This window comes from Cupressus sempervirens, chromosome 2 (genome assembly GCF_028749045.1).
Source record: "Cupressus sempervirens isolate cs-2001-9-10 chromosome 2, ASM2874904v1, whole genome shotgun sequence".
Taxonomy (NCBI): Eukaryota; Viridiplantae; Streptophyta; class Pinopsida; order Cupressales; family Cupressaceae; genus Cupressus; species Cupressus sempervirens.
This window is the reverse complement of record NC_143119.1, coordinates 425,239,986-425,263,002: the sequence shown is the minus strand read 5'-3', so window position 1 is coordinate 425,263,002 and position 23,017 is coordinate 425,239,986. Positions and strand designations below refer to the sequence as shown.

At 38.1% G+C, this 23,017-nt stretch overlaps 1 protein-coding gene across 3 annotated transcripts in view; it reads right to left on the bottom strand.

The window, feature by feature from the left end:
- Nucleotides 1–23,017, bottom strand: part of LOC149572907 (L-arabinokinase-like) — a 245,053-nt gene that overhangs the window by 88,073 nt on the left and 133,963 nt on the right. For all 3 annotated transcript variants that reach the window (XM_089814011.1, XM_089814012.1, XM_089814013.1), the window contains 2 exons: nt 22,881–22,962; nt 21,731–21,818 (listed from right to left, as the gene is read on the bottom strand). In XM_089814011.1, the coding sequence (XP_089670137.1) occupies nt 21,731–21,818; nt 22,881–22,962 (170 nt within the window). The remainder of the gene's footprint in view (nt 1–21,730; nt 21,819–22,880; nt 22,963–23,017) is intronic.

The window sequence follows — 23,017 nt, the reverse complement described above, 5'->3', positions numbered from 1 at the left end:
TGGGGACTTACCATTTATAGTAAGTCAATTTTGCAAAGTTGTTATTTTTGGCAGGCCACTTGGATGTCTGACATTGACAGTATATATCTAGATTTTATAGTCGGGTTCTTGGAGGAGATTTTGTAGCTTGGCTTCATATGATTTAATTAATATTTTTTTAACCAAGGGGGTGTCTCTACTACCCACCCAACAACCCATTTTGGGGCAAGCAAGGCAAAACTAATCCTCCTTGGGGCACGCACACACACACACCATTCAAACCTGGGGCAGTCTCAAACTCAAGACAATGCGGGTAACCCACAACCTCAATTTCAAACACTCCACTAGACAGGTTGGGCTATTCACCCCATATGATTTAATTATTAATAAAGTTAAACTTTATTAATAATATGACATAAAAAGTTTATTATAAAACTATAATGTTAATGGGGCCAAGTCTTCATTGAAGTGTATTAATTAATCAAATCAATTGGGCACCAACCCCAAGGAGATATTAAATTTTTAAAAGGTTAATTAATCAAATCAATTGAGCACCAACCCCAAGGAGATATTAAATTTTTAAAAGGTTAACTCATTTCCATGAAATAAGTTATTAAAGTGAGTTAACCTAGAGGCCATATTATTGAACTTTATGGAGAATATATAAAGGTCTTTTGAAGGAAATGGAAGGCATTCATGTGATCACTGTTTTTGGTCTTGGTTGGAATTTGTACATGGGAATTGGTGTATTCTGCATCAGGGTTTTCTGCACTGGGAGGTGGTGGATTCTTTAAAGTTTTTCAAGCATCTGAGGTTTTAAAAGACGCATGATTATTTGCTAATGGGGTAACTCATTTCAGGGTTATCAATTGTACTTTAAATTTAAGAGAATTTAATTGAATTGAAGCCATATGAGGGTTTGAAATCAAAGTGTATAAGTTTGTTTGTTTGCAGAGGTTGGAGAATCATCAAATAATACAAATTGCAGCCATTAAAAGCCAACATGTGGAGTCATAAAGGAATCTAGAGGATTTAAATAAGCCACATGAGTCACTAGAAGGTGACTTTGGGGTCTTGGAGAGCATATTTGAGGGTTTTAAAATGTCACTGGCTCATCTCTTCATCAATGTCTATGGTTATTAATTTTGAGACAAAGCTGCAATCAATTTGAGATAATATCTCAAACTTGATCAATTGTCAAGTTTATCTAATTGCAATACATTTACTCCTAATATTAGTTTCTCATTTAATATAATGCACTTCCAAAATTGAAACAAGAGGAGATATTTGTGCCTAGTTTGCAAAGTTAATTTGAATTTCATACCCGACAATTATTTTTATCTTCAGAAAACCTAAAAGAGCATATATTCTGAAAAAAAACACAATATAAAGAGATTTATCTTTGCAAAAACCCAAAGAAATCTATGTCACCAGGGTGTTTAGAGTTAGATCCAACAGGGTTCTTACAGTGGTATTAGAGTGGTTTGCTGCCATTTTTTTGGGTTAATACGAAATATTAAGCTGCACGTTAGGGATTCTCACTTGCATGTTAGTTTCGAGACTACCTAGATGTTTGCATGTCAATACTGAAAGTTGCGTGTTATCGAGCATCACTTGCATGTCATTTTAATGGTTGAATGTTAATGCTTAGTGGTGACATTTGTGTTATCAATTGTTCTGTGTTAGTATTTGTGATTGCATGTTAGCCTTTTTAGGAGGGTTTTTCCTGCCATCTTGTTGAGTAAGTTTCAGATGTGGTTTGAAAGTTTAGTTGAATAGCATGACTTTGTAGAAAGCAATCAAATGCCATGATGAATGTAATGGCCCCAATATTCGCTTCAAAAAATAAATGTTAGAACTTGCAACAAAACATTAACATAACACAAAATATATATATCCAATCTTAAACAAGTTAGAGAAATGATAAGATAATTAACTTCAAAATCTAAATACTACCCTTAACTAGCCCTTCCTTATCCTTGGGAAAGAACTCCCCTCTGATCACCTAACCCTTCAGTGAGAATTAAATTCTCGATTAGGCAATCATCATATGAGAAATGTTTCCCTAAGGCCTTTGGGATCTCTGAATTTTACTTGGTACAGATCCCACCTTTACCAAGTCTCTTCTCTAACATATGCATATGATTGACCACTACAATATATTTGTCTCTAGAGATCCCTAATGAATCTCTCTCTGGAATTCCATTTGGAATCTTGACATTCGCATTGAATGCACTCTAATCTTGGAGCTTTTGTCTCATGGGGCTTGACATTCAGAATGAACATCCTCTAATCTATGAATTTCTTATTAGAGACACTTGTCATCTGTGTTGGATGTTCCCTGCTATGGTTATTGGAATCTCTATTATAATCTCAAACTTAGTAATACTAAATGGTGATTATTGTCTTAAATAATGAATGAAAATTATACCTCTTTCCTATATGAGTTATAATCAGTATCTGATTTTTCTTATTATATCTAGAAAGATCTACAACTGTTATCTCTATTCATTTCAGCCAATGACCCTTGGTACTTATTGATGATGGCAATATTAATTCTTATATCCTCTATTGATATGTTCTTTGTCTGTGGCTCCACTTAACCTTTGATTTATTCTTTTGCGGTATGCGGCTTAGTCCACAATAACTGCTTGTGAGTGCTTGTTGAAGCTAAGTCGCTCAAGTTTCCCCTGGTTTAGTCTCCCTAAGATGATTTGTGCTTTGTTTGGTATGCAACACCTTCTTGGCTCGATAGTATGATTGCTTGCCTATTTGATCTTACTCGTCATTGCCTCTGTTTCCAGCATGATACTATCCGATTGTTCACCTTCCACGGGTATGCCACTCTGTCACTCAACATATGATGTCTATGGTGGATCTGTGTATTAAATAATTTCACCTGTCTTTTCGATATTGTATTTGCTGCGTGTCCAAGGTTTGATATAACTTCTTAACTTTTCACTAACTCATTGGTAGTTGGACTGACTTGGATACCTTGATTGCTGCTCGATGATCCTTTGTTTCACTCTCCTTCCATGTTTGTACGATCGCTCCAACCTTCATATGTACATTATGTCAAAATGCCTATGTTTGACCAGTTGAGTCCTTGCTCATGCGATTTGGGATTAGCTTATATCGGGGATGTGTATAGTTTGTAATATTTAATTTGATAATTATAAGGTGTGAAAATAGCTTTAGTTATAGGTGTAGGTATTTGCATAGGTTAATTAATTATTTGTTTATTATAATTTCATTACGTGAAACATACAAATATTATATACATATTTCATATATTATATGAAATATTATATATATATATAAAATAAGGGTAAGATTATATTATATACACATTTCTTATACTCTCCATTCCGATAATCTCTAAGGTAAGATTTATATATCATATACATATTTCAAATATTGATTCCTTAAATATCATATATATATAAAATAAGGGTAAGATTATATTATATACACATTTCTTATACTCTCCATTCGGATAATCTCTAAGATAAGATTTATATATTATATACATATTTCAAATATTGATTACTTAATTTTGTAAATTACATGCATTAGTAGGAGCCTTTTATGGGGTTATCACAATGAAAGATTTGGAGAAGCTGAGACAAAGTCAAGAAAAGATGGGTGCATTGCTTTTACACCCAAAAACCATAGACATATTAGCATAGTATATGGCATCCATTATTAAGGGGTCTACGTCACAAAACAAAAAGGTAAAACTTGAGGATGAAGTAGACATTAGCAGTACCCAACAAGTTGTTATCAGCACTGATAAGATAAATTTTTTAATGTACAACAAAATGGTCTAAGGGACTACTTGGAACAAAGGAACAATACAACATACAATAGGAACACCAAATGGGATCTGGAAAAAAGACAAAACAAAAGGAAATGAACTAAAGAAAAAACAGAAAACAGTTCTGATTTTTATGACAACAGTCTTGAAGTTGAACTTGATCATGAGATAACAACCATTTTGTGTAAAAAGACAGGCACATGGAGTTCCCTAGTGTTGACACACAAAATTACGGTGTTAGAAATGAACTATATGATGCAGATTCATGCCATAACAACTTTGATTTTGCAAATCAGACCTTGGAAGATAAATCTGAAAACTTAGCGGTTGGTAATAGGTCCCATGATCGGGTTTGGGATGGACATGTAGCTACCTTGGAAGAAGTGCGTGAAGATAATGTCACATGAGCAACTTCTACCCTACCAGTTGAACCATCTATTAAGCCTCACTTTATGAACAATTCCTCTGTTCGAAATGGATACAACATTGTCATATGACAATCCGCTTTTTGAGGTTGATGATGATCACTCTCCCGAGTTGATCTTGGAAGAGTTTTCACTGTCTATAGGCACAGTTCAGCTTCCTATAATAACAGTTGGTGATGTTCCCATGTCCATAGATTATAGTTATGAGTAGGTTGAGGATGTGGCCATACTTCTTACAGTTATAGGTGCAGATGATATAGCTGGGATGAGAGAATTTGTAGAGAGAAGAGGAGAACAACATGTTGCATTGGGTTCTCTTGTGGTTATATCCATTGCGGGAATTGTTGGTGATGAGTCATATAGAGGTTATAGTCATAACTACAATAATCAACACACAAATGAGATGGGAACCTTTTATAGGGACTGCATAGGGAGGAGAGATCATCACTACTTTTCTCATCCATACATAGAGGATTTGATGATGCATCAGTGTGGATTGGCTTCGAATTGTACTATCTTTTGTGGGATGAGTATTTTCCATTTTTAGTATGGGATTAGTGGTTGCAAGTTGGATTACTTATAGATTCAGCACAGCTGTGCGAACCTAGCAAAGGGTGGAGATAGTAGTTGTGTTATGGACACCCTCAAATGTTCTGATCTCCACAATACAAATGGATGTGAGTTCAATGTACTGTGGGACCCAAGAGATGACATGGTTAGCATTGCAGTTTGAGCGGGTCTCATTTATTGACTTCATCACTTTGACCAAAATGGAGTTGAGTTCAAAGTTGGGCAAAAAAAGTTTGAGGATGTTCTTCTTGGCAGGCTTTTGCTTGGAATTCGGGATCCTTCCAATGCATCGAGATTTTAGATAGAACCCACTTAGAAGTTTACATAGTGAGGAATGCCTAGAACTTTCATTTTGATCCTCCTCTACATCAACCCTTTCAGATGCACAATTTAATTCTGCATCGGTTGGGTAGTGTGATAACTCACCATATGCAGTTTTGGGAAGTAAGCTTTTTCAGCCTCCCAAGTTGCTTCCCTATGAGATATTCACTTATGTGACCTCTATACTTGGATTTTATTTAGTTTGGCAAGTTTTGTCAATGTGTTGCTGATGTTGTGACATGAGCTAATTGGTGACCACAATGACATTACACAGTTCTACCCTTGGTATCCAAGAGGACTAGTGTGTTATTTGTTTTTGAGATTGCTTGGGACGAGCAATTTCAAGAAGGGTAGATTGTAGTGTCACCTATTTAGGTCACCATGGTTGGTGGCTTGGATTAGCCTAGTAGTGGCCCTCGTAGGCTGAGTCAGATGGTAAGGGGGTCTCAAATAGCAGAGCCAGAGGATGATTCTCAATTCAAAGGACATGAGAGTTCAGGATTACTTTTCATTTGGTTCAATTTTGTACACTTACTATTTATAGTAAGTGTTTATTACAAGAAAGTCATGATTTTTATCTTTAGCAAAATGCTTGAATAGGTTTGTGGTAGTCTTGTGATTGGGCATCTTTGGCTTGAGTAGTTATTCACGGACTTACTATTTATAGTAAGTCAGTTTCATGTAGTTGCTATCTTTGGCAATACACTTGGATGTCTAGGATTAGTCGTATATGCCTAGATTTATAGTTGACTTATTGGAGGAGATTCAATAGCTTGGCTTCATATGCTTTAATTATTAATAAAGTTAAACCTTATTAATAACATGATATAAAAAGTTTATTACAAAGTTAATGGGTCCAAGTCTTCATTAGAGTGCATTAATTAATTAAATTAATTGGGTGCCGACCCCAAGGAGATATAAAATTGATATTAACTCATTGCCACAAAATCAGTTATTACAGTGACTTGTCCAAGAAGCCACACGATTGAACTTTATCGAGAATATATAGAAGCCTTTTGAAGGAAATGGAAGGCATTCATGTGATCATTGTTTTTTGTCTTGGTTGGAACTTGAACTTGGGAATTGGTGTGTTCTGCATCAGGATTTTTTGCACTTTGGCAAAGGTGAATTCTTTGGAATTTTCCAAGCATCTGAGGAGTTGAAAGACACACTGATAATTACTAATTGGGTGACTTATTTCAGGGTTATCAATTGTGCTTAAATATAAAGAATTCAATTGGATTCCAGCCATACAAAGGTTTGAAATCAAAGCATACAAGTTAGATTGTTTGTAGAGGTTGGAGACTCATTAAATAACACAAGTTGCAGGCATTAAAAGCTAGTGTGTGGAGTAATAAAGGCAGCCACAGGGTTTAAAGAAGCCACATGAGTCACTAGAAGGTGACGTTAGGGTTTTAGAGCATATTTGAGGGTTTTTGAATGTCATTGGCTCATTCTTCATCACTGTTTATGGTTATTAATTTTTAGACAGAGCTGCAATCAATTTAAGATAATATCTCAAGCTGCAATCAATTGCAAAGTTTTTCTAGGTGCAATAAATTTACTCCTAATATTAGATGCTCATTTAATGTTATTCATTTCTAGAATTGAAATAAGAGGAGATATTTGTTCCTAGTTTGCAAAATTAATTTTAATTTCATGAATGATAATTATTTTTATTTTCACAAAACTCAAAAGAGCATATTCTGAAAAAAAAAAAAATTTAAAAATATCTTTGCACAAACCCAAAGAAATCTATTAGTCACCAAAGTGTTTGGAGTTCAAGCCAATAGGGTTCTTACACTTGAAGGATGTTGATATATATAGCTTTGGTCAGATAAAAGGATAACTGTTCATTGTGCATGTATGTATATATGTCAGTTCACTATGTGTAAAGAGATACATGCATACATACACTTTGACTTAATTTTTGCGCTAAAACAGAGTGATTATTCATATACCTTAGAGAAAATATTATCCTTGCATTTAAAATTTAAATTGAAACCATATATATACATGTTGATGTCAGTTTTGTACCACTACATAACATATAGCAATTGAACACTTGATATGGAATATCAAACCTTGATTTCCTCTCTTGAAAAGTTAATACTCATGCGGACATAAGCAAAACTCTAATGTTCCTTACACCTGTGGATACTAACTCAGTATATCGATGTGATTTGCTGGTAATCACATAGGTGGCCTTACACTATTTGTTTGAGGACAACTTGGACTTTTGGTGGGATGATGGTGACGATGGTTTTGTATGATTTCCAGATGATGTTGATGGAGATGGTGATGGTGATGGAGGGTGAATGTTCTAATGACTTACGCCTTCCTAACCTTCTTCTTCAAAACTCCAAATGCTATACTACTTGCTATTTGACTCCTACTCCTATGAAAGGAAAGGTTAGCAAATGGATGGGGATCGAATCTAATGAAAGCTAACCGATAGCTCCACCTCCATAGATGCAATGATTCAAAGGAAAAGAACTAGTTTACGACACAAGGCTTCCCGACAAGCCACTAGGACGCTAGTGGCCTAGTTATAGATGCCTATTAAACATCCATTAATACTACCATGCAACTATCGATCTGCTTGTCTCTCTACTTAACAACTTGAAATGAAATCTATTTTAACAACTTCAAAGAAAATCTTATTCTAACTATTGGAAATAGAAACCATGCAACAATACCAAAAGTTCTTAATAACCATGCAAGTCACAACAATGAGAAAGAAAAGCGATTTTGGCATTATCTTAGCAACAATTTTCTCCCACCCTTTACAAATGAGAGCAAATGGCCTTATATAGAGGCCAAAATTTACAACCGATGGTAGAGATAAAAAGGAAAAATCAACGATCTAGATTGGATCCTAGAAACCCTAATTAGGGTTGCCACCCCTTCAGCCAATGAGAAAATGCCACCTCGTCAATGGACCAATGAAAAAAAAAAGTGGCAACCAATGAGAAGGCACCAAAATGGTAGCCAATCAAAATTAGACACTTGTCCTATCTAAGAAGAAAGACAAATTGCCACTTGGGCTTACATCAAATGATCTTCTAATATAGTTCTACCCTTTTCTTTCATCTTTTTAGCCAAAGTAATGAATTTGGCTAGCTTGTTGTTGACTTCCTTCATGGGAGGACAAGGTGTGTGTTTCATCTTGAGTTCAACTGAATTCATCATGTTGCTCACTGCCTGCAATGTTTTCTCATGATCCTTCTCATATTCTTTCGCGTATCCGATAAAGGCATTGAAGGAGGCAAGGGTGCCCAAATGTTTCTTCTTGATGGAAACCTTCCCCAACTCATCCAATCTCGATCCAAATATTGTCTCATTGATGTTCACTTTTTTGGTATCTTCAAAATCAAGTGTAGCCCCAACATCGCTCGTCATGGTTGAAGTGGAAGTGTCAATGCTTGGGCTACGCTGTGCAATCTCGTTCTGTACATCTTCAAGTATTCTCAATCTGATAGTCAAGGCAACAAACCAAGACTCCACTTTACTCAATCCTCCTTCATCTACTATGTCATGTCCCCACTCTAGCTCAGTCTAACAGAGACATGTGAGTCAGCTTATTGTGGGGTCTTGTAGGCTGACAGGGTTGGATAGAGACCCAGTATGGTTATTCAGTGTTGGGGACTTGGTTTTCTGGTGGGTATTGATCAGTTGGGTGACGTTCCTTGTTTTTAGGAGGCAGTTCCTACATTTATGGGGTTCATTCCTACTTTTTAGGAGGTATGATCATGCCCAGGGCTGGGTTTCCATGAGATGACCCTTTGGGTTCAGTTTCAGAGGGATAGGGCTTGTTTCCTAAATTTTAGGAGCATCCCTAGATTTTAGGGATGAGACTGTCAGTGGATCCTTGATTTTCGACTTCAGTCACAGACAGGTGACAGGATGATTTTATGGTTTGTGATGTCAATTGGGCAATTTGTGGCTATTTGGGTTATATTTTTAATATTTCCTAAGTTAGCGTTTAATATTTAAATAAGGCTAAGTTAATAGCCATTTTGGAGTAATAAGGGAATTTTGGCCTCATCTGGATGCATATCCCATGTTATGATAGCTCGTTGGAAAGGTCTTGAAATTCTCTAAATCTTCCTGTTTGGTCTTAGGGCAATTCGGTGAACGGATTTATTACTATGGTGGAAAAGGTCATTTTCTAGCGACATGGTCACTTTAAAATAAGATTTAATTCATTTTTTATAGCCAACGCCAATTGGTGGTCACTTTAGGGTTCGAATTGCTTTGCAAGGGGTTATAAGGAGATGGGCGCCATTTCTCATGATGATGCATATTTTTCAAACACTTCTTTCAAGATTTGCTCTGCTTGAGCGATTTGCATTCTGGGATGCAAACCCTAGGGTAATTGTTGGCTGGGACGTAACCCTCAGCAGCATTGGGTATTGGTTTGTCAGTAGTTTCAACAATATTCAGGAGGAAGGTAGATGCCACTTCAGCTTGGGCCTACAGTTTGTTTTGTTGGGCATGTTCTTTGGCGTATGGGAGGGGAATTCTAGCAGCCGTACACTGCCATTTCTTGCAGCCGTACTCTGTCATTTGCAGCACTTGGATACATAGAAAAATTGGTTACTCAGCAGCAAATTATTGCATCTTATCAGCCCGTTTTCATTAGCCAATTGTGGCGTCATTGTTAGAGGAAATGTACTAGATCTTTTATTTGGCTCTATAATTCAGAGATCTGCCTGGTACGATTTGTATCAACTCTGACTTTACTGCATATTGTTATTTATATTCAGACTCTTTTCTTGCCATTTGCTACTTTTCATTTCTATGTGGAATTATCATCAAAAACACAAAAACAAACAAACTCTTCTGCATTTCCGTCTACTTCTACAAGAAAACATTAATAAACAGGAAAAAACAAAAAAATAAAATAAATCTACAGCAGATTTGCAGCAGAGATCCATCAGGGATCTTTCAGTGGTATTAGAGCTTACATCCTGCCAGCCTGTAGGGTTTGTGAGAAATTGTCACAACAGATTTCAGCATCTGGGTAGTCACTAATTGGTGGATTGAATACGAATCTATGCACCCTGGTGGAGAAATACACAGATTGTACGAGCGCAGGAGAAACCAGTGGCAAGCAGAGGCCGCCAGAGACGCACAGATACCAGCTATGGGTGAGGCACAGGGTGCTACTAGCACCGGCATGCCTACAGAGGCAGAAGAAAGAGAGATGGTGCGGACCCTATTCACTACTCAGCCCAGGATCGCTCAGGCTCTAGACAGGTTACAGGATACCTTGGAGCGTTTGAAGATGGGTGGACACAGAGGCAGGCAAAGTAGATCAGTTTCAGTGGCTGGTAGTCAGCGCAGCCATCAGTCCCATTCTTCAGTTGGGAGCTTCCTTCATTCCAGTAGGAGGCATCACCATCATACACCTACTACGAATAGGCCATTGCTTCCCCAATTCATACCAGGTGAACGGCTAGCGCAGGTGGAACCACCAGAAGTGGGGTTTCAGGAGTTAGTTTTGCGGCCACAGCTGAGTGGAGAGCTCTATCTCCTGAGGTTAGGGACGTCTTCCCTCTTCCCCAGTATTGTGCACAGCGTAGAGATACAACCAGGTTCAAGGGAGATCGTGGTAATAGACTACCACAACAGCAGTAGAATTATGACCTCAATAGAGCTACTGGGAAGATTACATTGGCCCCATATAATGGCTCAAGAGACACCAGTGCACGAGCTTGGGTCCACAAGCTAGACATATACCTTTCATTGAGGCCCATGCCTGAGCGTGAGGCTATTCAGTTTGTTGTGTTGCATTTAGAGGGGATTGCCTATGATTGGTGGCACCATGGATTGGTCACCCAGGATCACGCCTTAGTTCACTCCTATGCTGAGTTCACTGAGCGACTCATTGCACGATTTGACCGTAAGGATACAGAACTTTATTACAGGGAGTTGGCTCACCTTAAACAAACTGGTCATGCAAAAGCCTATATTAATGAGTTCTAGCATATTGCAGTTATGGTACCGAATATGCCCCAGAAACGTAGTGTGATGTTGTTCATTGAGGGTTTGCAGGATAGACTAAAAGGATTGTTACGTGCTTTCCAACCAGCTACTCTTAAGGAGGCTATTGATGTGACATTGAGATTGGATACTGTTCCCACTTCTTATCAGGCAGATAAGAAACCATTTAGAGATTCATGGCCTGCACAGAAGGCCAATACGACACAGAACAAAGGAGGGACCTCATCTAAAACTCCTTGGATGAATCAGGAGACGAGGAATGAATTGAGGAGGAAAAAGTTGTGTTTTTCCTGCAAAGAACCATGGGAACCAGGACACCGTTGCATGGGTAAAGGAAAGGTTCACTTGATTGAGGTGACTTCTGAGTTAGGGGATGAGGAGGTTCCTGATACTGATATTGAGGATAATACAGAGGATTTTGAGCAGTTTCCGACACAGTTGGAGTTAGACACCGCTGAGCCTGTGGCATCAACTAAAGTAGCTATGGCTACCCTCTCCAGTTATCCTAAGTTTCATGCCTTCCAGTTGAAAGGTACACTTAAGGGTAAGCGGATCACCAGTTTGGTAGACACAGGTGCTGCGCATAACTTTATTGATCAAAAATTAGTTGAGAGGCGTGGCCTACAGTACGAGGAGTTTGGTGGTTTTGGAGTGAAGGTGGCTGATGGTGCCATTTTGGGTTGTACCAAGCAGATTCCACAGCTTAGTATTCAGATGGGAGATTATACTTTGACTGATGACTTCTATGTGCTTCCCATAGAAGATTATGATGTGGTTTTGGGCATGCAGTGGTTATAGGGTATTGGGTGTTACATTATTGATCACCACCGTATGCAGTTAGAGTTTCTTTCTGGTGGGCAGAAGGTGATTTTGAGGGCAGCGTCAGATGGTGGACCCAGGGAGGTGACTTCTCGCAGGATGGAGACCATCCTTAAGCATAATGATGTGCTTTGGGCTACACACTGTTTGGTTAAATCCAAAACACCCATATCTCAGGATGGTCGTGTATTTCATGTGGACATTCAGTCAGTGATGGATCGTCACAATAGAGTGTTTGGTGATATACCTCCTGGAGTGCCACCAGATAGAGGGTTTGAGCATGGTATCGAGTCGGAAGATGGAGCGAAGCCAGTGATTACTACCCCATACCATCATCCTAGAGCCTATAAGGATGAAATTGAGAAGATTATTATGAGCTATTGGACAGAGGTTTCATTCGACCTAGTTCCAGCCCCTTTCCTTCTTCTATAGTGCTTGTTAAGAAGAAGGATGGGACTCTACGGATGTGTGTAGACTATAGAGCTTTGAACAAGAAGACAATAAAAAACAGATATCCCATTCCGCGCATTGATGAGTTGTTAGATGAGTTACATGGGGCTGTCTACTCTAAGATTGATCTTCGTTCAGGATATCATTAGATAAGTGTACGAGCAGAGGATGTACACAAGACTGCCTTCCATTGTCATTATGGGCACTATGAGTTTCTGGTAATGCCTTTTGGCCTTACCAATGCACCAACTACTTTCCAGTCTTGTATGAATCATATCTTCAACAAGCAGTTAAGGAAATCGGTTCTAATGTTTTTTGACGACATATTGATTTACAGCAGTACTTGGGAGGACCATCTCAGACATCTCGAGGAGGTACTTAGCATAATGGAGAGTCAGTCTCTATTTGCTAAGCTTTCCAAATGTGAGTTTGGATTGGGGGAGGTGTTATATTTGGGTCATGTGATCAGTGTTGAGGGGGTGAAGGTGCATGAAGAGAAGATTCAGACGATTCAGAATTGGCCTGTTCCTCGGAACATTACTGAGTTACGAGGGTTCCTTGGATTGTGTGCTTATTATAGAAGAGTTGTGAAGGGTTTCTCACAGCTGGCAGCACCTTTGACAGATCTCACAAAGAAAGGATCGTTCAGATGGACAAAACAAGCACAGGGGGTCTTTGATAGACTCAAGGAGGTTATGAGTACTTGCCCCGTTTTGGCACTACCTGATTTCTCGCAGCCATTTGTCCTAGAGTGTGATGCGTCGGGCTTGGGTATAGGAGCGGTGTTGATGCAGAATAGACACCCCATTGCCTATGAGAGCAGGAAGTTGCAAAACAATGAAAAGTTGTACTCTACCTGTGATAAGGAAATGTTGGCTATTATGCATGCGTTAGCCAAGTTCAGACAGTATCTTGTTGGCAGAAAATTTGTGGTGAGAACAGACCATAACAGTCTAAAGTATTTCCTAAATCAAACAGAGCTCAATGATCGACAACAAAAATGGGTTAGCAAAATTCAGGCTTATGACTTTGATATCGAATTCATAAAGGGGAAGAATAATACTGTGGCTGATGCACTCTCTAGGAAACCTTCATTGGCTGCCCTATGTTCATTGAGCGAGATTTCAGCAAATTGGAAGGCTCAACTTTTAGTTGAATACTCCAAAGATCAGCATGCTTGTGAGATTATGGAGGGATTGATAGTGGATGACAGATACAGTGTGGTAGATGATATTATCTACTATAAAGACAGGGTTTACCTTGTTCTGGGTTCTCAGTTGAAGGAACAAATTTTGCATGCTCTCCATGATATTCCTACAGCCGGACACCCAGGATATGGTAAGACTTATAGGACGGTACGTGAGAGATTCTCTTGGAAGTGTCTCAAAGATGATGTTTTACGCCATGTCCATGAGTGTATGACTTGTCAGCAAAACAAGTTGGAGCATACCTACCCAGCAGGATTATTGCAGCCCTTGCCTATACCGGAACAGAAGTGGACAAGGATCTCCATGGATTTCATTACAGGTCTTCCTCGGGTTCAGGGGAAAGATTGCATCTATGTTGTTGTGGATAGGCTAACGAAGTATGCCCACTTCTTTCCCATTGCATTAGATTTTACAACATCGCAGGTGGCTGAGTTGTTCTTCAGGGAGGTGTTTAGACTTCATGGTCTTCCCAAGACCATTGTGAGTGATAGGGACAGCAGATTCATGAGTTCCTTCTGGCAGGAACTTTTTACACTAGCTGGTACTTTGTTAACACCTAGTACTAGTTACCACCCTCAAACGGATGGGCAGACAGAAATAGTTAACAAATGGATTGAAGGATATTTGCGTAACTATGTGTCAAGGCAGCAAAAAGCATGGGTGCATTGGCTGCATTTGGGCGAGTATTGTTATAATACTACGCATCATATGTCCATTGGCATGACGCCTTTCAAAGCTCTCTATGGATATGAGGCATTATCTTTCACTGATTTGGCATTTGGTGACAGTAGAGTTCTCTTGGCTCAGGATTGGTTACAAGAGAACCAGGATGTCATGAGATCTCTTAGGAAGAATTTGCAACAGGCCCAAAATCAGCAAAAGATGTACACTAATAGGCACAGGATTGAGAGGGCATTTGAGGTGGATGATATGGTCTTTCTGCGTTTACAACCATATCGGCAGAGCACCCTAAAAAGGATGGGAGCTGAGAAGCTCAAACCACATTTTTATGGTCCATACAGGATACTCAGGCGAGTGGGAGAGGTTGCATATGAGGTTGAGTTACCACATGGCAGCAAAGTTCATAATGTATTTCATGTATCTTGCCTGAAAAAGGCCCTTGGACAGCATATTGTAGTTTCACCCGAATTCCCTCCTATGGATGAGGAAGGTAAATTGATTTTGGTCCCTGATGAGATTCTTGAGGTGAGGGAATGGCGGCTGAGAAGCTGGGTGATTTGAGAGTATTTGGTTCGATGGAGAGATCTTCCCATAGAGGATGCCATCTGGGAGGGTGAGAGCATTTTACAGCATCCTGCATTACAGTTGCTTGTGGGCAAGCATCTCCGAGAGGGGAGGACTGTCATGTCCCCACTCTAGCTCAGTCTAACAAAGACATGTGAGTCAGCTTATTATGGGGTCTTGTAGGCTGACAGGGTTGGATAGAGACCCAGTATGGTTATTCAGTGTTGGGGACTTGGTTTTCTGGTGGGTATTGATCAGTTGGGTGACGTTCCTTGTTTTTAGGAGGCAGTTCCTACATTTATGGGGTTCATTCCTACTTTTTAGGAGGTATGATCATGCCTAGGGCTGGGTTTCCATGAGATGACCCTTTGGGTTCAGTTTCAGAGGGATAGGGCTTGTTTCCTAAATTTTAGGAGCATCCCTAGATTTTAGGGATGAGACTGCTAGTGGATCCTTGATTTCCGACTTCAGTCACAGAGAGGTGACAGGATGATTTTATGGTTTGTGATGTCAGTTGGGCAATTTGTGGCTATTTGGGTTATATTTTTAATATTTCCTAAGTTAGCGTTTAATATTTAAATAAGGCTAAGTTAATAGCCATTTTGGAGTAATAAGGGAATTTTGGCCTCATCTGAATGTGTATCCCATGTTATGATAGCTCGTTGGAAAAGTCTTGAAATTCTCTAAATCTTCCTGTTTGGTCTCAGGGCAATTCGGTGAACAGATTTATTACTATGGTGGAAAAGGTCATTTTCTAGTGACATGGTCACTTTAGAATAAGATTTAATTCATTTTTTATAGCCAACGCCAATTGGGGGTCACTTTAGGGTTCGAATTGCTTTGCAAGGGGTTATAAGGAGATGGGCGCCATTTCTCATGATGATGCATATTTTTCAAACACTTCTTTTCAGATTTGCTCTGCTTGAGCGATTTGCATTCTGGGATGCAAACCCCAGGGTAATTGCTGGCTGGGACGTAACCCTCAGCAGCATTGGGTATTGGTTTGTCAGTAGTTTCAACAGTATTCAGGAGGAAGGTAGACGCCACTTCAGCTTGGGCCTACAGTTTGTTTTGTTGGGCATGTTCTTTGGCGTATGGGAGGTGAATTCTAGCAGCCATACACTGCCATTTCTTGCAGCCGTACTCTATCATTTGCAGCACTTGGATACATAGAAAAATCGGTTACTCAGCAGCAAATTATTGCATCTTATTAGCCCGTTTTCATCAACCAGTTGTGGCATCATTGTTAGAGGAAATGTACTGGATCTTTTATTTGGCTCTATAATTCAAAGATTTGCCTGGTACGATTTGTATCAACTCTGACTTTACTACATATTGTTATTTATTTTCAAACTCTTCTCTTGCCATTTGCTACTTCTCATTTCTATGTGGAATTATCATCAAAAACACAAAAACAAACAAACTCTTCTGCATTTTCGTCTAGTTCTACAAGAAAACATTAATAAACAGGAAAAAACAAAAAAATAAAATAAATCTACAGCAGATTTGCAGTAGAGATCCATCAAGGATCTTTCATACTAACTTGGCTCTTTCCAAATATTTTGCCAGTAGCTCAATGAATGCCTGTAGCCTGCGAATGGTTAAGTCCTTGACTGGAAGGAAATCCTTCCACTCACCTTCAAATATTCTGAATTTATCTCTAATAGCCACCAATGACTTGAATGTCGAGGCAAAGGAAGGCAAGAAGTTTCTCCCGTCTTGGATTGTATCATGGATCCAATCCTTGACTTCACACAGCTGAAACGATATCTCTTCTGTGTCGCTCTCGCTATCTTGAGGAACGGCTGCCTAGTGCAACTGTTGGATGGGCTGGCAATCTCTCCAATACTTGTTCTCGGCCTCCAACCTTACAATCCTTTCGTTTGCCTTCCTCAACCTTTCTCTGATTGAAACGATGCCTTCCTGGATCTCCTCACATTCCATGTCATCCTTGTTTCTCCCCAAGTTATGCTCTACTATCTTGTATTCCTGAGTTGTAATCTCATCCAATGCCTTGTTGACCGTTGGTATAACAATCTAAACCTTTCGATGACCATTGTTGTCACTCCTGATTACCTTTGCCACTGTTTTTGCAATTTGTTTTGGGTTCTCGCTATCACCCTTTTCCATTAATCCTTGGATATCTTCAACTGTTCGAACAATCACTACCTCGCCTCTTAGCATAAGCATTTGCCTTAACCATAGTGGTGCGGTCATCTACCCAAATCTAGATTTGGTTCAATTAGCCGATCATCACCAATGGACTCGAGCGCCTGGCTTACTTCCTCAATATCAATTGGCCCATCTTCTTCTCCACTAATAACTGCCATGTCATCTCCACACTGATTCTCTAAGAGAGGAGAGAACTCAATGCTATCACTGTAATCACTTGATTCTAAATCAGAGCTCAATCTACCACGGCCCTTTGTCCACTTGTATTACCTTCTTGGCTTTTAGCCTCAATTATGCTCTCTCTTGATGGCAGTGCATTCTCTCTTTGTTGGAGGTTCCTGATGTTCTTTACCCTTTTCAACCTCCAAACCTCTCTTCTTGCTTCTAACTGTTCCTTGCTGCTGGCTACTTCCTTCACCCTTCTGTCTAACTGACTCCGCTGGACCTTCCTTTGGTTTCATTTTTTCATAAGTAAGGTGTACCCTTGGACTTTGTAATTTCCTCAGCTTCCCATTGTACCATGACTCAGTGTGCAAATCAACTGCCCTTGTAACTGCCTCCAAGGAAGGATCCTGATGATCGTTCCAATCCATTGGATTCAACTCTGTCCCATCCACTGTACCATAATCTTCTCTTAGCACATTTTCATCATCTTCCAGTTGATCAGAAATATCAAGGCCTCTCCATCTGATTGCCCTCATCATGTTCACTGACAATCTTAAGAAAGCTAGCTTTCTCACATGAAAGTCATCCCATGCATTGGCCCAAAAATCTTCTATAGTAGGAACATGTTTGAATGTAATTCCATGAGATGCCTTGATACGACCATTAGGATCAAATCCTTGCCTTGCTCTATACTATGCTAGATGAAACCATTCTAATTCTTTCTCTGCAGTTACAAAGGCGACAGGATTGGGGCAACTATCATTGACAATTCCAAATGAGAAGGTAATACCTGTCTCACCTTTGAGTTTCATCATTCTATCATAATGCTCAAGTTGCCTAGCCAATTCCATCAAAGTCTCTTGGGACATATTGTGCTTCCTGCTACTCTAAGATAAGTAAATTGTGGAAATTGGGTGAACCAACTTCCATACTTCTTGACTTTCGCTTTTGCTTCCGATGAGAGCCTCTTCGCAGGTGTCCCTTGCAATATCCTTACTCTCCTCATGGCAAAGGCGTCACAAAATATCTTATAGTCTTTGTTGTTGTGCAAGTGAAGCTGTGGATAGCACTCATGTACCAAACATTGCCCCAGCCCATTACCATTTACTCCTAAGGCCTTAAGTCCAAGATTTTCATACAATCTTGCAATCAGATAGAACAAATAGGACGCCATATAGAATTGCTTCTGATTTTGTATGATCCTAAGTTGCAATTCTACATTCTCGCTTATGATCCTAGCCCAATCAAATCTTCTTTTTCCTTTTTCAAATTCATCAATAAAGAAGTACATCTAGTTTTTGAATTGCATACCTTGAGCTAGGCCCATGATCCGGCTAAGGAGCACAATGAGATCGCCATACTTTGATTTGAAATCTGATACGGTAAGCCTTGATGATCTGGTAACTCCCTTCTTGCCCTCATGTAGCCAATCCTGCTTTAGATGAATGAAATAAGCCTCCTAGTTGTCCTAGAATAACTTAGCCACTTGGTCCATCATTACTACTATCATGCTTTTGTACTGGGGAATATTGAATGATTCTTTGATCACTTGTCTGCCGATGTTGGCTAACACTCTCTTCCCTTCATAAAAACTGAAGGACTTACAAACCAAATCAAATCGGGATGCACACTCCATGACCAATTCCGGACAAAGCAAGGTAGGAGGGAAGGCTGCCGCGTGTATAATTCTGCTTCTGTAAGTCTTATTTGCCGTGGAGGATTGTCCTTCCTTCAATCTTTCCTTTAACTGTATCATGTTTATTGTGTTGATATTGGTATCACTTATTCGTATCACTTTCAAGAAGAAGGTGGTCTTAGGCATCATGTCTTCCTTGTCTTTTTGGTATTCGTTCCCTTAGGGCTCTTGCTTGCACTAACATCTACCATCCTAAACACTTATTTTTGCCCCTTCGTTCTAAGTGATAAGAACTACCCTTATCGATCTCCAATCTTCTTTCTATCAATAGATTCTAACTTATTCTGCCTTGCCAAGTGCTATCACTACACTTATTAATCTCCAATCTTCAACCTAGGAGTGGAACTACCACTTATTTCTACCTCTTTGTTACCTTAGGATGGACTACACTTATATCTCCCAACTTTATTCCTAGGGTGGTCTAGCTTATTTCTACCTCGCCAAGTGTCCTATCATGAAATCTACACTTATCTCTCCAAACTTCAACCTATTAATGGGATGATGAATGCAAGAACATAAGAGAAACGAAACCAAGAAGGTACAAGGAGTAAATTCCGCCTTTGAACCAATCTTCAACTCTAAAACGAATTGAAATTTCCTTTAATTTTACCTTTACCAATAGCCGGGCTCTCTTTGAATTTGGATCAGACCTTAAAAAATTCAAGCCTCCTTGCAAAATCAGAATTTTAATCTCTTGGAAACTGTCCACACTCTGTCTAAAATCAGACTTTTGATCATGTGTTTCCTCCTCCAAGTAAAATCGCCTAGATCTGGTGCAAAAAAATCGTAACCCTTTGCAAGAAAAGCAGTCCTTTCCAATCACCAAGCAAGAGGAAGATATTCTGATCTGCCCCAACAAAATCGCCAAGGTCTGAAATTCACTCAATTTGGAGGAAGGAGAATGCCAAATACATGAAAATCTGCTCCTCAAGGAAAATTGGCTAGGGCAGAAAATTGCCTCCCTTTGTGAAAAAATCGCCAAGCATAGAGAATATTCAGGTCTGCTCCATTGTTGCCAAGGTTGAAATCTGCCCTCCAAAAATTGCTAAACCCAAAGAACTGCCCTTTCTTAGAAAATCACCTAGTTAGAGAAGAAAGCTGCTCCAAAAAAAATAGCCAAGCAAGAGAAAGCTATGATGGAATGCAGAAATGGGAGAGGGAGGAGCCCTCTTATACCATTTTCCCTTTACTCCTCCAAGCTGGCCAACTAGCACCTATAGGAGAAGACAATTAAATTAGCGTCTCATTAATGGTCCCAATTTTAATGCCAAGCCAAAATTAATTTTGCCTATAGTGAAATTTGCACATTTAATTGTTGGTTAGGACCAAAATTGCAAAATAAAATTGAGAAAGCCTTTGAGATGTTAAAAACAATTATTTAATAACGTTTTGGTAATTAAAATATCATTAAAATCGATTGAGATCGATTTTCAATTTTAATTCATCAACCTCTTTAGATATTTTTAAAATCTTCAAGGCAAATTTAACCAATTTAATGCAAAATTTTGCAATTTAATCAATTTTCGATTTTGCAAGGCAATTTTAATTTTTTTTCCAAAATAGATCATTTTTCTAGCATTCAAAATCGATTTTTTCAATTTAACCTTCACAATCACAAAAAATTTCTCTTTCACCCAAAAATTAAAAAATTTCCGATACAATTAAATCTTAAAAAAAAAATCATTTTGAAAATGCGCAAGATTATACAATTGCATCCAATTTTCAAAATAAAATCGTTTAAGTCCAAAACTTTGTCAATTCATCTTGCCAAGTGTTGTTCTTTGAAATTTGTTCAGCCCAAGGATAAAATTATGTCTCAGAAATTCAAGCTAAGACTAGGTGAAAAAAAAATCTAACATCCCTTTTGGCCGGAAGGCGTCCAAGGCGTAAGATCTTCAAATCGATAACTTTTGGACAACTTTGAAAAATTTTATCAAGGCAATTGAAAAAGGGGGTCCCTAAAATTTTTGGGGCGATGATGTGAGAACCTCACAACAATACATAAGTTGAGCATACCAAAATTTGAGTTGACAGATCCAAATATCTTCCATCTCTTGGTGATCAAGTAATGATCTATTGCAGAAATATGATCAAGGAATGATCAATATATATTATTTTCATTTCATAATGAATCGAGCAAATGACTATAATGGTTATGCAGATTGGTGAACATTATTAAGAGCATTTTGTTTATCACATAAACATACCCGATTAGCATCGGGTCTATTGAGAACTTTGTGTCTTTTCATGAGGGGACATGTCATGACTGGACATGTCCACTCATGACAATAAGTAAAAACCAAGAGAGAAGCATTGGAAATCAATAATTGTATTCTCTCCTTCTGATTGGTGGTCTCTGATTAGAAAGCAAATAAATATTCAGATCTAACTTACAGTTTACATTATCATTGCCAGTCAGATGCATTCTAGAATAATCTGATTATTATCTTTAAGTTAATTAAATATCAGTATCCCTTAAATTTAAAAATTGCCATTACTTTGCCAGTCTGATCATAAGTTTATACAAAGTAAAAACCAAGAGAGAATCATCAGAAATCAATAATTGTATTCTTTCCTTCTGATTAGCGATCTCTGATTATAAAGCAAATAAATATTCAGATATAACTTACAGTTTAAATTATCATTGCTATTCAGATTCATTCTAGAATAATCTGATTAACATCTGCAAATAATTTAAATATTAGTATCCCTCAAATCTGAAGATTGCCATTACTTTGCCAGTCTGGTCATAAGTTTGATTAACATTTACAATGGAGAACTAGAAAAAAAATAAAGATCAAGTATATATCCCAAAAATTATTTAACAACTACTAATAGTAGGAAAAGTATTCACCATGTGCCGCTGCAATAGCAGACATTGTAGCAACTTCTAAAGCAGCAGATGATGACACACCTTTGCCTTCAGGAACACCTGAAGAAATCTGCAAGAAAGGAGCATAGTTACTGTTCCCCAATTTAGTACAAGTGCATAATGACCTACATGGCTATCAACTTGATTTTTCCTATATGGAAACAAAATCAGCATTGCCTACATCTGCACGGTAAATTTATTTATTCTAAATGCTTGATGAATCTTTCAAATAGAAAGAAACTCTCAATGTCAAAACATTAAAAGTAGATTCAGTCCAGATTTCAAAAGCCATTTTGATGGAGACAAATACAAACCTTGAAGGGAATGCTGAGAAGGATGAGCTCTAGATGGACAATCTATCTCCAATTCTTTGTAAGATTTTCAAAATTTTGTTTTCAATTCAATAATTTATCTTTTTATGAGATTTTAATGATATATTAATTTGTCACTTTGATGATAAATTTTGTGAAGATTGTGCAAACAAATCCTATATAAATTATGTATTGTCCTATGATCCTGGTAAATTATTTCTTTGGACTTATTAGGGGTACAATTTTCACACTTAATTTGCAAATAAATATTAGAAAGAATCAATACCTCTTTTGCTGGATGTATCAGTTGAAGTGAACATATAGCATTTAAGAAAAATTGTAGAATTTATTTTGAAACCAACATTCACAACATCCTTATGGAATATCAACCAAAGATATGAAAGGAATGTTTAAATTCTAACTTCATACTGAAGTTATAAACATAGGAATAACGTATTTGCCAAAAAAAAGGTAAAAAGTTATATCATGAGAAAAACAGGCTGGCTTACATCAATCTTGTTATAATTGAATGCAAAGATTCTCAGTGACAACTTAATAGGCTGAAATTTAGCATGAAGAAAAATTTCAATAGCTATTCTGGCCAATAGGCTATGTTTGTTGTTCTCCCAAAAGTACTTGCAAAGGGAAAACATCTGAATGGAACTTAGCCTCATTTTTATTCAATAGTATATTTTCTTTGAATTTTTTTAATTTATATATGTGGACATATCAAACAATTTAGACTATGCGTAATTTAAAAATTCAACATCTTAAAACTTCTAAGAATTTCGGATTCCTTAAATTATCTCCCAAAATTATACCAGTATGCTGATACCACCATGAAACTGTACACCCAGCTCACGAATTAAAACAAGAATTGTTCCTGCTACATATGCAGCCCACCTGTTTACAAATTATTTCAACTGAACATCAAATTCATTTCCATATATTTCTAAAA